This window comes from Plectropomus leopardus, chromosome 15 (assembly GCF_008729295.1).
Source record: "Plectropomus leopardus isolate mb chromosome 15, YSFRI_Pleo_2.0, whole genome shotgun sequence".
In the NCBI taxonomy this organism is placed as follows: domain Eukaryota; kingdom Metazoa; phylum Chordata; class Actinopteri; order Perciformes; family Serranidae; genus Plectropomus; species Plectropomus leopardus.
Genome location: NC_056477.1, coordinates 2,741,185 through 2,760,583, shown reverse-complemented (window position 1 = coordinate 2,760,583; position 19,399 = coordinate 2,741,185). Strand labels below are relative to the sequence as shown.

The 19,399-nt window shown below is 38.2% G+C and overlaps 3 protein-coding genes across 4 annotated transcripts; 2 read left to right on the top strand and 1 right to left on the bottom strand.

Moving 5' to 3' along the window:
• On the top strand, window positions 1-6,116 carry cryzl1 (crystallin, zeta (quinone reductase)-like 1). Of its 2 annotated transcripts, XM_042502303.1 has the most exons (13): window positions 1-193; window positions 1,042-1,119; window positions 1,692-1,764; window positions 1,877-1,921; window positions 2,698-2,766; window positions 3,374-3,507; window positions 3,825-3,936; window positions 4,194-4,214; window positions 4,660-4,758; window positions 4,899-5,011; window positions 5,206-5,311; window positions 5,395-5,440; window positions 5,632-6,116. In XM_042502303.1, the coding sequence occupies exons 1-13, from the start codon at window positions 122-124 to the stop codon at window positions 5,726-5,728; spliced, it is 1,065 nt and encodes a 354-aa protein (XP_042358237.1). In that variant the 5' UTR covers window positions 1-121; the 3' UTR covers window positions 5,729-6,116. The 2 variants fall into 2 exon arrangements, with proteins under 2 accessions (XP_042358237.1, XP_042358238.1); XM_042502304.1 differs by lacking the exon at window positions 4,194-4,214.
• A 535-nt stretch (window positions 6,117-6,651) lies between these two features.
• LOC121954655 (SET domain-containing protein 4-like) lies at window positions 6,652-13,391 on the bottom strand. Its single transcript, XM_042502302.1, is given in 14 exon segments — window positions 6,652-7,520; window positions 8,299-8,422; window positions 8,616-8,696; window positions 9,290-9,368; window positions 9,476-9,515; window positions 9,517-9,623; window positions 9,626-9,650; window positions 9,837-9,966; window positions 10,641-10,700; window positions 11,021-11,257; window positions 12,093-12,181; window positions 12,800-12,837; window positions 12,972-13,067; window positions 13,164-13,391. Coding segments are annotated over 14 exon segments (1,359 nt in total). The 5' UTR covers window positions 13,240-13,391; the 3' UTR covers window positions 6,652-7,343.
• A 284-nt stretch (window positions 13,392-13,675) lies between these two features.
• On the top strand, window positions 13,676-19,070 carry cbr1 (carbonyl reductase 1). Its single transcript, XM_042501958.1, has 7 exons — window positions 13,676-13,778; window positions 14,985-15,100; window positions 16,052-16,221; window positions 16,507-16,614; window positions 16,881-17,089; window positions 17,249-17,302; window positions 18,136-19,070. Exons 2-7 carry the CDS (start codon window positions 14,988-14,990, stop codon window positions 18,307-18,309), a joined length of 828 nt encoding a protein of 275 aa, XP_042357892.1. The 5' UTR covers window positions 13,676-13,778; window positions 14,985-14,987; the 3' UTR covers window positions 18,310-19,070.
• The last annotated feature ends 329 nt before the right edge of the window (window positions 19,071-19,399 follow it).

Genomic DNA, 19,399 nt, shown 5'->3' with positions numbered 1-19,399 from the left:
TCAAGTCATTTGAGCTGCATGTAGCAACATCAGGATAACATTAATAACTGATATATGAGCAGATTATAGTCGAGCAGACTTTAATATTTTGCCACCTTGTAGCTGCATAAATTAAAGGTATATGAGCATGAAAGGTTTGTACTGCAGAGCTGGTGTGGACGATGCTGAGCCCAAGTTCGTTATTCAGGAAACGGTGAGTTTGTGTCTCATTTTTAGAATCCGAAAGAAATCTGTTATTATGTGACATTATTAGCTCAGAAAAAGCAAAGTACACCAATCTGCATGTGTGATACTGTGGCTACATTCATTATTGTGCAGAAGAGATTAAATCTGTCCATATTTGAAGATAGTAATACTACTACTACTATTCCTTATAATAATAATGTGGCACCTTAATAATATAAGATTTCTAATGTGTAGACGGATGTTTCGGTAGTGGTGTTTTGTGTATTACAGTGTTTAGAGGAGAACAGTGCTGAATGATTGACTGCTGACAACCTTCAAATGCATCTATTTTTCCTGCCTTACATGTATTTGTGTTTTCTAATGAAATCTATTGGCTTTAGTAAAAAGACTTTGGTGTGTTCAGCTGTCTGCGTCTCCCCGCTCACACCGTGTAAAGGTTTAACCCTTTAACATGTGGATCAACATCAACTCTTGCTTTCAGATGCCTTTCACAATCATTTTAACCTCTAAAACCTAAAAAAAACAAAAAAACGGTGTTACCATGTCTTTCAAAAACACAGGGAAAGCAAATTGGCAAGAAATGTCCCGCAAACTGTAAAAAATGTGTCAAAGGTGTCAAGGAATTGATTTGAAAATTAGCTGAATTTTTTTTTTAGATAAAAATGTTCAGAAAAAATTATTGTTATAATTACTATAATTATATATTTGCTAAATTTTCTAACAAGTTTTTGTTAAGATGCTCGTCGCCCTCCAGTGTTTTCAAAAGAAATCAAGCCAATATGCTCAGGTTTCAAAGGGTTAAAGCACTGTTTCTCTGTGTCTGTATTCATTTTTTGTGCATTTGTGTCTCTCCAGAGTCTCCCAGAGGTTTTAGGCAGCCATGTGGTCAGAGTTCAGGTAAAGGCGTGTGGACTCAGCCCACTGGACCTCAAGGTACTTAAGTCAAAGATAAATAATCAGACAGAAGAACAGAAAGCCGCAATTCAAGACCAAAGAAACTTTCTTGTGTTGTCACTGATGAATCACTTTATTCACAGGTAGATTGATCTGGATTGATCTGGACATCAATTCAGTGATCGACGATACAACATTAATGACGCAAAATAAAAACATCAACAAAACAAAATTTAGCAATCAAAAAGCAATCATCCAGAAATCTTTAGAGATGAAAGAGTTAACTTTAAAAGCCACTCAGTCCTAAATGTCGCAATCAAATATATAGTTTATGGAGGGACTGATGTTTAAAAATACTCAAAAAACTTAACTTTAACCAGTACATGTTGTAATAATGTAAAATACAATTAAAAAACTTCAAGTTCTCATTTTGTGCAGTTCATATTCTGCATGTGTCCATCCAGCTTCAGGCCTTCACTGATCTGTTGTAACACACACATTAAATACTTATCTTTCAGCTGACAGGCTGTTTGAAACTGTAGTTTTGTTTGTTAGTTTCTCAGTGATCACTGATGACTCCTCTTCTCTCTGCTCTCCGTCCTGCGCTCCAGCTGCTTGACGACATGGGGATCCAGAGAGATTTAATTCCTGTTGGCAGAGAGGTGGCCGGGGTCGTCCTGCAAGGTTGCAAACACACCGTTTTGTGCCACATGATTGTTCAAAATAAATTCATGTGAGAAGCATTGAGTGACCTTTTGTCAGGACCACTTTAAATTTCTTAAATTTTTTCCTGCAGTGGGCGATAAGGTGTCTTTCTTCCAGCCGGAGGATGAGGTTGTAGGTAGGATTTTTTGTTATAAATCTGATCTACCTGCTGCGTATTGTTAGTGCAAGTCTATTCCACAATTTAGGGCCAACAACTCAAAGTACTCAGTCACATTTCAGTTTTGACCGGGGTCGGGAGGTGGATTTGGGGATCATAAATGTAGACAGTTGTGAATCCATGCATTGCTTTAAAAATAAAGCAATAAATCATTTTAAAATCAATTCTGTACTTTACCAGAAAAGAGGCCAGGACATATGCATCCTGCAAAAACCTTTGAAACTTTGGCAAATTGGCTTGATTCTTTCAAAAATATGAAAAAAACAAGGAGAAACAAGAGGAAATGACCCCCAAATTGGCAAGAAATTAATAAAGAAATTTAGCTAAAAAACAGCAAATACCAAACAAGACAAACAAAAACAGAGGAAAGTAAAAAAAAAAACGAGAATACCAGAAGGAAGGTGCTTAAAAAATCCAATTCTGTGAAATAATTTTAAATATTTAATTTTGATAATCTAAATCTACTCATTTCTTGTTTGACAATTCCTGCCAAGTTGCTGCCTTTTCCCATGTTTAAAAAAATCAAGCCGATTTGCTCAGAGTTCAAAAGTTTAAATCTGATCCAGGTGTCAAATGCACGAGCCCGATCCAGATCTTTACAACAGGATGTGTTGGTGTCATGGAAACGCTGGTGTTTTTGTCCACATAGGCCGCTAAAATCACCACAACATTAAAGTACCTGTCTTTAAAAAGATTGTATGTCCTTCCACGTCTCATCAGCCTTTCCTGTCCAGGTATTCTTCCTCTGGACTCTCCCTGCTCCGGACTGTGCGATGTCATTGACATAGATGAACACTATTTAGGTAGCACGCACGCACACACAGACACACACACAGACACACACACACACACACACACACACACACAAAAGGTCTCATAGCATGCACTCTACTGCTTCAATCCAACATTATCATCAAACAAACATTTTCACAACACAGTCAAATAACACATTTTTTTAAGTCATTACCTTTGACATTTTCATCTTGTGACAAGTCAGCTCACAAAAAGGCAGCCTGGGTCACGTCCCCTTCATCTGAAAGGTCAAACTGTTGTCCACTCCACCTTCAAAGACAGCAGTGGTTTTCTGATGTGAATCCTCTGTCAGCCTTTCATCTGCACCGCGTGTACGTTAAAGTGGTGCTCACACTTTGAAAGGAGCTGAACTTTGTGTAAAAGCACCTGACGTGCACAGACGCTCTTCCAAATGTAGTTTCTTGGAAGCCTTGCACAAGAAAAGACAGGAATGCTGGAAAATCATTTGAAATCAGTTTATAATACACCGTTGTTTACAGCAGAATTTTGATCATGTTGCTCAGATTTTATACACACATCTGTGTATCTGTGTCAAAGCCAAATCTTTAAACTTAAGCCACCTGAATTAATGCATGTGTGTGTGTTTCTGTTCTCCAGTTCAGAAGCCAGAGAAGCTCAGCTCGGTGTGTGTTGCCGGAGCGCTGCGTGCCGGTCTCTCTGCTTACACTGCTCTGCACACACACGCTCGCATGGCAGCCGGACACACACTCCTGGTCATGGACGGAGCCAGTGTATGTAAAAACCAGTGGTAGTTTTCTCCCCATCTTTGCAATCGTTTTCTGCCCTGCTCTCTTTTTTAAGTAGTTTCTATCTTTTTAGTCTGGCTTTTGTCTTACTATAAATATTTTATAGTAAGACAAAAGCCACTTTTATATGTTCTTGTTTTTTTCTTCATTCGAACTGTATAGCACTTTAAATTGCATTTGATTTGTTTGAGAGGTGCTATATAAACAAAAAAAAGTATTCAAAAAGTATTTCAGCATCGAAGGAGTTCAAGTAAATCTCTGTTTGCGTGATAGTAACGTCCCCGTCTCTTCTCCCTCCTCAGTCTTTCAGCCTCATGTGCATCCAGTTGGCTTGTTACCACGGAGTGAAGGTTTTAACAACATCTCACTCACCGCAAAAACACACATTCCTGGAGCAGCTTCGGCCGAGCGTAGGTACGCACGGCCAAACGTGTGACGTCTCTAGTTCACACTTTCTTTGTATCCTTGACAGTAATGTACATTTTAACCCAATCTTCTTTCAGTGTTTGTAAAATGATTTTAAATGTATTCTCTATAAAATCACAGAATGGAGCGCTTCTTTTTCATATCCTTTCATGCTCTTTTGCTTCTCTTCTACTCTTTTTTAAAAATCTTTGCTTCTTTTTCCCATCTTCCTCTGCTCTTCTCTCCCCCTTTTTTATTTTCCTCAGGTGTTCAGGAGCCTTTAGTAGGTGAGATTTTTTCTCTCTGTCTTTCTAACTGGCTTACATGCTTTCATTCTTGCTTGTCTTCTCATAACTGCATCTGCTGGCCAAATTAATATGAGCTGTAGTTTTATTGTTCTGTAGATGATGAAAACTTTTGACACATTAATCACCAAGTTAACTTCACATCACTCCTAGATAAGACCTTGTTAATGTCTAATTCTGAGTAATTGCTGTAAAAGGGGAGACTGAATTTAAAATTAACCTTGAAATAAACCTAAAAAATTTGCTGCCACCATGTGGGTAACATTAAAATTGCAACCACTGCAACTTAAATTAACTTTCAATTAGATATTTTTTATGCAAAAAAAAAAAAAGATTGGCATTGAGACCAGTGTTCAGTTAGTAGATTCTTAAATTTTTAAATGTATTATGAACCGGACTGACTTATGCTGTGTCTTTTTGTATAAAGCTAAGGTTATTCCAGTTTATAATGACTCATCGGACCTGCTGCCCGTGGTTCTGGAGGAGACGGGAGGACTGGGAGTGGATATAGTCATAGACTCTGGAGGTAAACGCATTTTTCTTCCGATTAACATGTGAATGATTATAAAAACCGACATCAAATTTGCCAGCGTGCCTTCAGGCTTCTGCGGATCAAAACCTTCTATTAAACATCATAAAGGAACATTGTGCTGTATGTGTTTATAGTGCGTCTACATGATGAAGAGTCAGAGGAGACGAAGCTCTTCCCGCACAAACATGACATCATCAGTGTGCTGGGAGTCGGGGGTCACTGGGTCACATCCCACAAAGACCTGCAGGTGAGTCACAGCTGCACCCAACACTCATTACTTTATATCGGCTATTTAAGGATCCCTCTGCTGCAAAATCTCCCGTTAAATAGACAGAATACATATTACAGCTTAAATCTATTTCTAATAGGCTTATTTCCATAATGTTTGAAGGGAGTTTTGTTGTCCTTTGTATCACTGTTCTGTGTTTTGTTTTGTAACAGTTGGATCCTCCAGATTGCAGACTGCTGTACTTAAAATCAGCCTCCATGTCTTTCCTTAACCACGAAGTGTGGACGGCTTCATCAGCGCAGCAAGGAAGATACCTCCGTATCCTGAGCACTCGGTGTTTAATCTAAACAGTACGCACATGATCAGGAGCATCAACTCGCTCCTTAACAGCTTTGTGTCAGATATTCTGAAGGACATTGTAGAGAAGATGGCGGCTGGAGTTCTCAGGTAACTCATCGCAAAACCACCACTCAGCAGGGTCGAAAGGGGAGTCAGACCAAACCGAGTTAAGACCATTTAGACCAAAACTGCAAATAAAGAATCACAGCTGACTGTATTCAAGATGCAAACACTGTAGTTTATCTTAAGTCAAATGCAATCTGTCGGTCTGTCTGTCTTGCTTCAATCTGTCTCTCCAGACCTCAGCCTGAGGAGGCGGTACCTCTCTATGAAGCCACAGTTGCCATGGAGACTGTCCAGCGTCACCAGAAAGAAAAGGCTGTCATCCAACTCTGAACACATTTGTCCGGGATCCACAGGAATCCTACCCTCTGGGTTTCAACTGGTTAACTTGACAAGGGAACAATTAAAAAACGTGATTTTTGTGTGTGAATTATTTTTTGGGCCTCAAACCTAAAAAATCACATTATGTGGAACGGAGGCAAACATCATGAGCTAAAACTGAGAAAAACACACTCATATTAAAACCTGAGGTCAGAGTCAGCTCTGACCAAACACTTTAAACACAACAAAAAAAACCTTTGATCGGCTCCTGATGTGTGACGGTTTCGTGTCACTTTAATGCGACGACTCACATTAATCTGTCTGGTCATTGTTTGTTGCATCATGTTTCTTTGAGAGTTCACAAAGCGTCATTTGATTCAATAAATACATTGGTAACGATGACTGCAATTCTTTCTTTCGTTGTAAATGCAGCAAAGTTTTATATTTTGCTCATAAGGCTTTCATATTACAATGTAAATAGGAACTGCAATTTAAAGGAGCAGTGTGTAGGATTTAGTGGCACGGTTTAAATGAATAAGGAAGCTAGTAAATTAAACTTCAGTGACTTCTGTCGAAGGGGTTGGATTAATGTAAGTTTTTACTTCTCATTCCTTTTCAAATATGTAAATTTCATTACATATTTGACCATTTCTTTTGCCTCTTTTTTAATTGTAGTTCCTACATTTTTGTTTGTCTGTTTTTAAAATTATAATTTCTTTATTTCCTTTTGAAATGTGTTTGAAATCAATCAATCAAACCAACACAACCCAAAGCCAAATCTATCTGTGAGGACTGCAGATTGCAAAGAGCTGAAGCTCCTCCCATGTGCCAAAACATGAACTCCCGATTAGAATTCCTTCAGTATTTACTCTTCAGGAGGTCTCTTCCTCTTGAAAACAAACAAACCTAGAGATTTTAAACCGTTAAAAACACTGAATAAGCAGTTTTACGTTAAAAATAGTTTTTTCTGACGCTGTTTGTCTGGTCTCTGAGGTGCTGCTATGTACGGGGGCTGACGCTAAAACTCCATAGACAGACCCCCCCCCTATGTAGATAAAAATGTCTCATTCTAAGATAGAAAAATGCAAAGACTATTATTTTTAGGTAGAAACAGTAAAGAAAACATGCATATTATATTCAATTTCTGCAAATATTATATGCCCCTAAATCCTACACGCTGGACCTTTAAGTATCTGTCATAAACCTTGTTGTATAATGGTGCAGTTTTTGTCCTCTGGACTTCTTATTAAGTCTCAAACAAAACTCCTGAATGGAACTGTACTGTAGCTCTGAATCAGAATATAAATTATTTCTTAAATTTATACTAAAAATGTCCTCAGCATTTTCTGTCTGACACAAGTCCGAAAGGTTAAAAGAAGAGTTTTACAGTCATTTTAGTGCGCTGTATCTTTGACCTTCACTTGGCTTGCTGATGACAGCATAACTGTCCCTCTCTGAGCAGACGCTCTTTCAGCATACCTGGAGTCAGATCTGTGACGCTCTGCAGGGAATGCTTTGTCAGCTGTACTGGTCCACAAGCAGAACAGGAGCCCACAGATCCTCCAGCATCTCCAGTTCAGCCAGTGAGCTTGCTTCGTGTAGCGACTCGCAGGGCACCAATCAGATGTCAGCTCACAGCGTCATCGTCAGGTTGGCTTGACAGCAGTTTATCTGACTGTCTCTGCGTGTCTCCCAGTGCCTCAAGACAGCTTCCCAGGATGCACCTCTCCTCCTGTCGCAGTGACGTGACCACGTCTAGCTGCTCTCTGAGTGCCTGGTCACACTGTTGGAGGAGGCCGGAGATCTAAACACACACAGCACAGCAATTTTTAGAAAATCGGGTCATATCAGGGATCCTGCAGATCAAAACAAGGTGGATTTAAGACGATTTTTTAACGCTACTTGGAAGTAAGATTAAGACCAATTTTCTAATAACCACAATTTAAGTAAAATTATGTTTTGCCCAAATTTTTATTGTAACATAAAACATGACTTTTTTTGTGTTATCTATGTTAAATGTTGGGAAAACAACCATTTTTAGAGTGGAAGACACTGAACATATTATATTATCATAAAGGTATCTACTTGTTTTACCAACAGAGGCGGAAAATATCTGACATTTCTGGTCTGTTTTCTGGATGATTTTGTGTTTCTCATTCTGCATGCGAGATCCCACTGCTTGGATTTCAATCATGACGAGTTTAAGAAAAAGAATTTATTAAATTACTTCACAAAAAAACGAAAGATGTTACCAACTATTTTGAAATTCAATTCAGGAAAAAAGATTCATAAAATCAAACTTCCCATGTCTGAGCTTTCTGAAGAATTTTGAAAGATTAATTTAAGTCAAATTATTCCAATTTATTATGTATTAATTAATTTAAGATTAATTAATTGAATCCCTTTCAGACTTTGTAAGGACCTGTGGGGACCCTGCATACGTTGCAGGTCGAAAGTTTGATAATTGGGGGAGTGTGTGTGTGTGTGTGTGTGTGTGTGTGTGTGTGTGTGTGTGTGTGTGTGTGTGTGTGTGTGTGTGTGTGTGTGTGTGTGTGTGTGTGTGTGTGTGTGTGTGCGCGCACCTTATCCAGAGCTGTGTGTGTGTCCTGTAGTAGTCGCTGGCAGAGAGTCTTTGCTGTCTGGACGCTCCACTCTTCTCTCTCCTCACACACCATGTGGCCGAGCAACACTGCCTTCCAGTGGTGACTATGAAAAAATAAACACACAGCTGATAAATCATTAATATCCACACACACTTCTGACATACTGACCAATTCAGAAGGACACAAAGGTAGTTTTAGATCAGAATGAGCAAGAGGAGCTTTTCTTTTAATACTGATGCACAAATATGAACGTGTGTGTGTGTGTGTGTGTGCGTGTGTGTGTATGAGAGACTTACTACAGTGTCTGTGGCAGGGACAACAGTCTGAGGGCGGTCATCAGCCTCCAACTTGGACCTTCACTGGACACAGTGAGATTACTGACGGAGAAAAAGATCAGAGTTGGAAGGAAAACGTTGGAGTGTCAAATTTAGACTTATTTTAGTCCAGCTCTGTGCAGAATTCAGAGATAATGCGAGGCATGGTAATTTATCTGTTTTAGCTTAAAAAACCCAATTATGTTCCAAACACAGACAAAAAATGTAATGATGGATTTCTACTCTAAATGCACTCAAACAAAAAAAAAATGAATTGGGATGCCTTATGTGTTTTTTTCTGTCCATGAGATTAAAGGAACAGTTCACCCCTGAATCAAAAATTCATATTTTCCCTCTTACCTATCGTGCTCTTTATCAGTCGACATTGTTTTAGTGAGAGTTGCAGTGTTGGAGATATCAGCCATAGAGGTGTCTCCCTTCTCTCCAATATAATGGACCTAGATGGTACTCTGCTTTTAGAGCTCAAAGTGCCAAAAAAAACTATTTGAAAACTCAACAGCAATGTCACAAAAGTATTTTGGATTTTGAGGAACTATCCCTTTAAAGCTGACACAAGGCTTCCCCTTTTAGGCAAGACACACAGCATCTGCTTCCAAAATCATGACAGGAGTAACATTGATAAAAATTAATCTTACTGAAGAAAATTGTTTTCTCTGAGAAACTTCATCTTCTGATCCAAACTCCTGTCTCCTCTTAAAACCTCACAGAGGACATCTGAGAGACAACAGTGAAACCAACAAACTTCAGGTTAACTTTTCACATGACCTAAACTGTATCGATACAATATTAAACTGACCCAACAATTTCCTGCTGTGGTTCACCTGTCTCCACATAGACCACGCTGTTGGGGTTGCAGGCGGCAAACAAATCCGTACTCTAGCATCAGACGCTGGTTGTCATGGGAACCGTAGTTGATAAAGGCCTGCTGGTAGCGGAGCGTCCCGGAAACACTCCTGATTTCATAACATTTGTCACGTCATTGAAACTTGCTTTTACCTGAGAAAATACATGATCAGATTTTTTTTAACTGCATTTATTGTCTTTTTTTTTAAGTAAAATAAGTCATTGCAAACAAGTCTGACCACCATCAACATCCATACATGCACATATATGCACAGTATGTAAAATGGCACAAAACAATAAAAAATAGTGAGGGAAAAAGAAGTGATAACGACAGTTTACCTGCACATCAGGGCGATGGTTGAGCAGGTCCAGAAAGGGAGCTAAAGCGTAATCGTTCTGTCCAAACAGGAAGTTGTTGGATGGGTGGGACATGAAGACAGAGCGTGTGTTGACACTACACCATGCCCACCTGGAGGAGGACAAACCAACAGTCCAAACTTTAGCCCGGGAAGATTTTCATTGCCATAAAAAAAAAAAAAAAAAAACAGTTTGTTCTGTGATTTATCATTAACACTTAAATACCTGAGAAAATTGGCTTAATTGCTATTTGCGAAAAAAAAAAAAAAAAAGCAAGAAATTAGTAAATAAGTTGAAAATTACCTTAAAATAAGCAAAAAAAAAAAAAAAAAAAAAAAAAAAAAAAAGAGAAAAACCTACAGAAAAAAAAGACCTCAGTGTTAAAAAAAAAAATATATGTTTTTTTTCTGTAAAATAATTTTAAAGACAGAAACATCGGACATTTTCCCTCATTTTTTGATAATATCAAAAAATCTGTCATTTCCTTGTCATCTTTTTAATATTTTTTTTTACAGTTAACAGGATATTTCTTGCCAAGTTGCTACTTTTGAAAGAAATCAAAGCCGTTTTTTTGGTTTTGCGGGGTTTAAATGCTCATGAAAGGAGTCTGACTGATGTTGATCCAGGTGTTTAAGGATTAAAAAGGTAACAAATGTACATCAAAATAAATAACATACCACTGAGAAGAAAATGGAACTTTGCACGCCTGTCAAGATTATGCAACGGCTTAAATTTTACTTTTGCATGTGTGTGTGTGTGTGTGTGTGTGTGTTAACATGATCACACCTCAGTGCTTCATATGTCAACACCTCCTCCACGGGCTGATTCAGGATTGGCTGCAGGGATCTGGATCAAGAACAGATCACTTACATTTTAGGATGATTAAAACATTGTTAATTATATGTGTCTTTTGAAGTATTTCACTTGTTGGGATGTATATTTAAAGCCTCAGGTTTATACTTGCATATCAAAATAAAAATAAATAATGCAACATAACATGGACAACTATCATCAAAATGCAGAGAGTCAGAACGCCACAAAATCTACAAATCTACAAGAAATGTTATGTAATGTGCAAGTAAACTCTGCCGTACAAGTTGTAATCTGTTCACATCTCTCCACGTAACCTGAATAACCGGCTCCAGGCTGCTGTTTGCAGCACTAACCTGAAAAAGTCTCGATTAACAGAGTGCAATTCTCGCACCACCTCCCTCTGCTCTGAAGCCCGTCTCCGCACACTGCCGGGCAGAGCGGCCATGACCTCATCGCTAAAATATGCGGGGCAGGTGTAAGAGGTGGGCAGCACGTCAATGTACGGGAACCAATCAGAGGCCTCGCCTCGGTGCCGTTCACACACGAGGAAGACACACAGCGCCAGCAGGGGAGAGAGGCGGGGCTTCCAGCTGGGGAGACAAAAATAATAACAGTTTGGGTCAATAAAGTGGTGCAGGAATGAGTCCTAAAAAAAAAAAATCAAATGTGAGTTAAAATTGTTGCATTTTGCTTCCCTCGTCTTAATGTTAATGGGTTCATTGGTTGGAAGCCCGAAATAAGGTCTTAAGAGACTTTCACTTTTTGCTGACCAACATAAAATGTCACTAAATATCCCACTCCTAAGTTTTGAAGCTTCTATGTGTCTCTAGAAAGGTGATGGCTTAAAAGTGGCTAAAGGAGACTACAGAACGTCATCACAACGAACAAAGCTGCAATAATCCTCCCAACTTAATACTGCTGCTACCAGGTTAAGTCTGCTGTCAATAATTAACATGTACAGCAACCCCGTGTTTTCATTAAGATTTATGCTGCATATTTCATATTACGTTGTTTTTGTTGAGTTACGTCTGTATGTGTGAACTCCTCACATTTCCGTAGCATTTTGTAAAATGTATTTTCCATCTGTCCTGTTTGATAATTGAAAAAACAATAAACAGACGTTAAAAAAAAGAGAAATCCCACGGGCTTTTTGTCGTGGGAACCAATCAGACACTAACTTCTCTTGGCATCTTTATGCACATTTGCAGTGTTATTTATTCACATGTTCTTTACGCTTTTACTTACCGTGTTTTACCTGACTGTTTTGTTAAAATGCAATTCAGTACGAAACAAACTGCACCCTGATAACACACTGCAGCTTTAAAGAAGTGGCTCTGACCACTGCTTTATCCGGCCATATTCTGATATTTTGAATTGTTTCACTTGTATATGAATGTGTGTGCGTGTGTTTGTGCGTGTGTCTACCTCTTGATATACTGTCCCATGTGGCTGTCCAGAACAGTTGCGGTTGTGAGGAGACAGGACTCTGGTAGAGAAATGAGCAGCTGGCCAGGCTGACACACGAACAGAGACAGATAACGAGAAAACTGCAACTCTCAAAAATTATGAGCAAAAAAAACTTTGATAAAAAAGAATAATTGAAATAAAAGCAGCTAAGTTATAACACGATCGCCTGACCCAATGTGATTTTTAATCACCTTCTTTAAACTTTATATTGTATTGGGTTGTATATAAAGTTTGGGAAGTTGTTTATATAAAAAGGGAATGTACCAACATGTGATATTTAAATTTAAGTGGCTTTTATATTTCTTTTATTGAGATTATTGTTTGGGTTTTGTATATTCCTTGTTATTTTTCTTTTGTTTTTGTTCAATGCACAAAATAAAGATTATTTCAAAATTCATTCAAAAGTATGTTCTGTTTTATGTACATTATTTTGCCTCAATGGAGATCTAGTTATCATTGAGATAGTTATATAAATACATGTAAGTGCACACCACAGGAAAGGTGCATCATGGAGTTTGTTAACAGAGAAAAATATTAAATAGCTCTAGAAAAGTGAGTGTTTTCTATGACAGACATTGAAGTAAATAGAAACTGTAGATGCAAGTTATTATTATTGTGTTGTAGTTTATCCAGTCAGACGCACTGATTCGTGTTGGCAGACTTACTTTGATGGTCTTGAGAGCTTGCAGTCCTCTACCGGTGTCTGCATGAGAAACAACAAACACAAACACACACGTTAAAGTCTGCACTTCAATGAAGTTATCACACACAGTGCAGTGAGAGCTTTATCTAATCGTCTCTACTAGAGTAGAATAAAGTAGGACATCAGAGAGGTACCAGGAAAGAGGGCTGGCTGCAGCAGCGTTGAGGTGAATCCCCGTTGGTGAAGAAACTTCATCAGTCTCACATACTGCAGCTGGTGACACAGAGAAACTGCAGAGAGACACAAACTGGCGATGAGAGAGTTCAGGAGAGAGATCTGTCTGTGCTGAAGCATCATTTAAAAAAAGGAAAAGCTGTAGATTATACTCGACTGGACGGCGCTGTCTTGTTTCTGCCTCCTCCTCCTCGCAGTTCGTCCAGCCTGGTGACTGCGACGCCTCATGATCCCACCTGGACCAAACACACACAATCACACAAAAAAGACGCTCAGAGTCATGGAAAACCAACCTCACAGCATTACCAAACTCTCTGCAGCATTTGGGGACTTTTTGTGGCTGTGGAGTGAAAATGAACATCCTCACTATCACAGATGCAAACTCCTCACAAGATTAACAAGTCTGTCTTAAACATGTCAAACTATTAATGTGGTATTTAATAAAACTGTGTATATTCGTGTAATAATCAAACTCTGCCTATTTGTGTGTACTTATCATCAAAGTTAAACTACAGCTACAAACATTACAAACATATACAGAGAGCGATAAACATGAAATACTTAGATATTATTGTCATTTGTTTTCTCGATGCTGCACCGCGGATCCATCGTGGGTTCCTCCTTAACCCACGTGGTTTACTTGTTTTTCCGGGTATGCGCACAGACACTGCGCAGCAAACCTCGAGCTTTCCTCCCTTTTTTTGTCCATTTTTCCTGCACGGACCTTCACTCCTCTCCTCACTGCACCACCGAGAGACCTGCACGAAGTAAGGAGCCCGCATTTCTCCTCATATAGATAGATAACAACTTGAAAACATAAAAAACAATACTTATTATCGGCATTTGATTGCATTTTCTTCTAACTGGCATTTACTCACGTTAGCCAGTTATCGTTATGTAACTCAAACGTATTCAGGTGAAAGGGAAAGGTCCTCTGTTAAAGCTGAAATGTATAACAAACTCGTAACTAATATCTTGAATTGCGACTTCTAACGTTACAGTTTTATTTGCAACATAGTTGCATTTGGTTGCAATGTATACATACATCGTATTTTTTAAAGACCAGTTTGCATGTAAAGATAGAAGTTTGTATTTGTGCGGGTGGCATGACTGTGCGTTTTTTTAACAACTATGTGGCCATTGTTAAAGCTAATGTAGAGATTTTAAGATGAAAATGTTGTTTTTATATAGTAACTTCCCGCAATAAGCGTCTTATATCTGATTAAAAAGTGTTTTAGGATCAATAATACTGTCAATACAGTGTTTGGTTTCTTAATTCCAGTTATAATGGGTTAAAAGCTATATAAAGAAAAATTCTCGGTCTCTGAAATTGTCACCATGACTCAGCAAATTTGATCTCTTCTCGGTCTCTTTATGGACATACATCATTCATTTTTGTAAAACCAGTTTGCATGTAACGATATAAGTTTCAGGGGTAAAGGTCATAAGACGTCTTGAGCGGGTGGCATGACTGTGCGTTTTTTTAAAATTATTTTTTATTTTATTTTACTATTATTAGGCCATTATTATTGATAAGGTAGAGATTTTAAATGTGTTATAATCCATCTCATGTTACAATATAAAGCGATTTTTTTTAACATTATCATATTTTAACTTACCACTATAAATGTCTTATATCTGATTAAAAGTGTTTTTATGATCAATACTATGAATTCAATGTTTGGTTTCTTAATTCCAGTTATAATCGGTTACAAACAATTTAAAGAACAATTTTTAAAAAGTGCTCTCTGTCTCTGAAATTGCCACCATGACTCAGCAAATATTTTCTCCATCTCCTGCATGTCTGATAAAATTATTGACTCATTTTCTTATTGTTTGGATAGTTGTTTAAACACACACACACACACACACAGTTTTCTGTGCTGAGAAGGTGGGAACTTAGAGTTTGTTTTTTCATTGTAAATTATTAATTTAATATGTGACTTAATTGACTGATGTCTCTCCTTGGACAGATCATGTCCACCAAGGTTGCCATCGTAACAGGCAGTAACAAGGGCATCGGCCTGGCCATCGTCCGAGCGCTCTGTAAGAGCTACCAAGGAGACGTTTACCTCACCTCCAGAGACGTGTAGGTACCTGGAAACACCTGGATCAGGCTGGTGTTTTGACCTCAACATAATGCAGCGTCATCAACTGACAAGTGTCTTTGTTTTGTCTTTCTGTGTATTTATTTAACTCTTTGAAGCCTGGATCGATATCACTTTTCTTGTGCTGCGTGCAGAAACCTTTCACAGAAACCTTTGAACCTTTAGCAAATTAAGTGTTGATATCTTCCTCTGAAACGTTGGGGAAAAAAGGCATTGAGCAACTTTGCATGAAATGTCTCACAAATTGCAAGATTTTATAGATTTAGAATTGTGTTTCTTAAAATGCTAGGGAAAAATGTCCAAATGTCCAAAAATTGTAGTTATCATAATTTTTAAAATTCTTTTTTCTTTTTGTTTTTTTTTCTTTTATTTTTTGGTAACTAATTTTCAAGTATTGTTTGTAAAATTTTACTATTTTTTTGATCATTTTTAGGTCATTTCTTCTTAAGTTGGTTATTGCTGTCTCCTTGTTTTTTGTTTTTTTTTAAAGAAACTGAGTCAGTTTGCTCAGGTTTTAAAACGTTAAAGTCCTCCTCAAAAAGCTTTTTTTTTATGTAAAAGCCTCTACAACAGGGAAACATGACAATTGAAAAAGGACAACAATTTCACTTATATTGTGGGAAATTATTATTTTATGGAAAAGAAGAGGCAGTCTGCACACTAAAAGGTTTTGCACACCAAACACATCTTTTGTGTGCAACATTTCAACCTGCAAGATTTTTAGCTAAGCAGACATTTATGTTATATCAGAATATCACTCCTATTAATTTACTATGAACAGAGAAAACAGTTTTTTAAAAAGAGAACCTCATGTGGAAAAACCAAAGCTGTAACCTTTAAGCACTTAAAAAACTTGCCCCAGGTTTCCCCAACACACCTGTGTCTTAAAAGAATAAAGTAAAACAAACTGAGACGTTTTGCTCGTTTTGCAGCGGTCGTGGTGAGGCAGCGGTGAAGAATCTGGGTGAAGAGGGACTGAAGCCGCTGTTTCATCAGCTGGACATCAACGACGTGAACAGCATCACCGCCGCCGCTGCTTTCTTTAAACAGAAGTATGGAGGAGTGGACGTCCTCGTCAACAATGCTGGGATAGCATTCAAACGTAGGATTAAGATTTTATTAAAGCAAATACGTTTGGTGAAACACTAAAAAACTTGACTTAATGCATTTGAGATGGTAGTGTAAATGCATCAAAAAAACATCAGTGGTGCATCTCATAAGAGAAATTATTTTGATACTACATATTTAAGTTTGCAAGCTTGTTTTACTGACTCACTCATTGAGATAAGAAATGGCATAAATTGACCTCACTGTTGTTGTTTGGAGTTGCGACTATGAATATGAACAATGACTTCATCTCCTTCTCTCTACGCCTCTTTCTCTTCAGATGCAGACACAACTCCATTTGCCACCCAGGCCGAGGTGACCCTCAAGACAAACTTCTTCGCCACCGGAGACATGTTGACTCACTTCCTGCCGCTCATCAAAGCTGGAGGTGACTAAGTCTACTGTCCAGCCTGTGCACGTCACATTTTTTGCACCCTCACATTCTTTTCCAGGTAGATGTGCAGCAGGTGCGCTTAAAAGCCAGAGCGACGGTGTTATACTGCACAAATGTTCCCAAGCAGCTGTTTCTCAGGGCCAAACATTTGACCTTTTGTTTTTTAAAAGCGATGAATACGTTGACATGCTGTGAGACACACAGAGAGTTTTAATAAGCAGTTAAAGGCTTTAAACATCGTCTTTGTGTGTGTGTTTTAGGTCGAGTGGTAAACGTCTCCAGTTTCGTCGGCTCCCGCACTCTGAACCAGTGCAGCCCGGCTCTCCAGCAGCGTTTCCGCAGCGAGGACATCACCGAGGAGGAGCTGGAGGGACTGATGCAGCGGTTCGTCGACCAGACCAAGAAGGACGAGCACAAGAAGGGTGGCTGGCCCGAAACGGCGTACGGCGTGTCCAAGTGTGGACTGACGGTATGACCCATCAGTGTCTGTCTCATCTGTGGAGCTGCAACACAAATTTACAGAAATTAAAATGGAAAAAAATTGGTGGAGTTTATTTGAGAAATGCTTCTCTAATGTCATATTTCCTTTTACAGAGACATTAAATATGTTTGTCTGTGTGTATTTCAGACCCTGTCCATGATCCACGCTCGTCGTCTGTCCAAGGAGAGACCAAATGACGGGGTAATCACGAAATTAAACAGCTTTTAAACATCTTTGAACTACTCTGAACCACTTTTCATAATAGATAAAGAATTAGAAATAATGCTAAATGTTCATCGTACGCTCGAGAAGCGTTTGAGGTATTGTTTTTGTACTTTTTCCTATTTGTCTCAGCAACAAATTTTCTTTAACAACTAAATGAATGGGAGGAATATTTATGACAGCTCTGGGTTGTGTAAGTATTATTAAAGGCAGAAAACAGTTTAAAATACATAATCACAACCCAAACGGTAACTCTGTGTCTGCGTTCACAAGTCTGTTAAGTTGCAGTTGCTAAATGCAACATTTTCTTATTTTGCAACTTCATTATTAAAGTTTTAATTTAACAAAACAATGGGGGATTTTTATTGTGAAGGATCTATTGGAATTAAAGTGGTTATCATCAAATTACTGGCAATTTGTTAGCAGCTTTACTTTGTTAAAGACAAGCCTTCTGGTATATCAGGGACAAAAGTAAAGGCAGAAACAGCCTCAGCCTTGTCTTAATTTGTCACCAGAGACAAATGAAGGATTTTATACACAAAATCATCAGATTATCAGTTTTTTTTGCTTATGTTTTAAATGAAAGTCTCACTTCTAGCACAATATTTTGGGGTTTTCCATTTGTCATCCCATTCCTGTGAGGCTGATATCTTAAGAACAACTAGAAGAAATTTATTTAAATTTGGCTCAAACGTTCACTTGGATACAAGGATGAACTAGATTTTGGTGGTCAAAAGTCACTGTGACCTTACAGAACACGTGTTTTAGGCCATAACTCAAGAATTCATGGTTGCATTTCTTGTTTTTCACAGATCTTGCTGAACGCCTGCTGTCCAGGCTGGGTGCGCACCGACATGGCCGGTGACAAGGCCCCCAAGTCACCAGACGAGGGCGCTATCACTCCGGTGTACCTGGCACTGCTGCCGCCGGGAGCTACAGGTCCTCACGGGAAGTTTGTCTCCGATAAAGAAGTTCAGCCGTGGTGAAAGGGTTAAAGGGACCTGCGAGTGTGTTTGTGTGTTGTCAGTGTTTCAACATCACCATTAATTTGCCAAAAAACTTCCCTACAAAATACTTTTCCAAAAAGGTACATAGTCCGACATTTGAAAGATTTGCCGCAAGCATCATACAGTCGAGTAACACAGAGAGGATTAACCAAACGTTAAATAGGCATTAAACCAAAATAACTCTCATTTCAGGGAACACTGACATGATACAATATGAATGTGTGAATCTGCTACAGGCAACAGTAATCATGCATCAATCTGTATAAGTGATGGCTAATCACTGTATTTTTTATAACACTTCATTTGATCATTTGCTTCAGTAGGGACTGTACTTTACTCATCAGAGCATAGGGGTGGCTGAGGGTTGTGCATTTTTTTTATTATTATGATCCTTCCTGTGAGAATATTTTTTCTTGAGCCTCCTTGAGTTACTGAGGAAAAAATGGACGACCCGTTCAGTATCATAAATAACCATATTTCACAGTTTCTGGCCATGGTAAGTGTGTAAGTGTGAGTTTGGAGATTTTAACAAAAAATGCCCTTCAATTCCCACTGTTTTTGTGGCGCCCTTGTTTTGCATCACCCCTCCCCTCTCATAAATAAGGGACAGTCCCCAGTATAACCATTTGTATATATATTTTTTACAATGGAAAGTAAAAATTTGCCTTAACTGGATGAAATGGATTCAGTGTTGTGAAATCAAAGAAAATAAAATGCTTTTCTGGCAATATTTTCTGCAACATGGTGTTTTTTATTGAGACGTCACAGACTTTTTATGTGAAATATAACAATTATATTGTTAAATATTTTGTCAAAATGTTAATTAACAGAAACAACATCAGAACAGGACAATACACAAACGGACATTACATTTTATTAATTTAGATTTTTTTAAATGGTGTTTTTTATTAAATATAATTTGACAAGCAAAAGGGAATTTGGTGTCTCTGAAATATGAGACCTGAGTTATAAAACAATCAGGGGAAAGACAAAACTATTTCCACAGTTTGATTCATCCCTTTTCTTGGATTTAGACATTTATGGTCTCTTTTGTGAGTATTTAAGTACA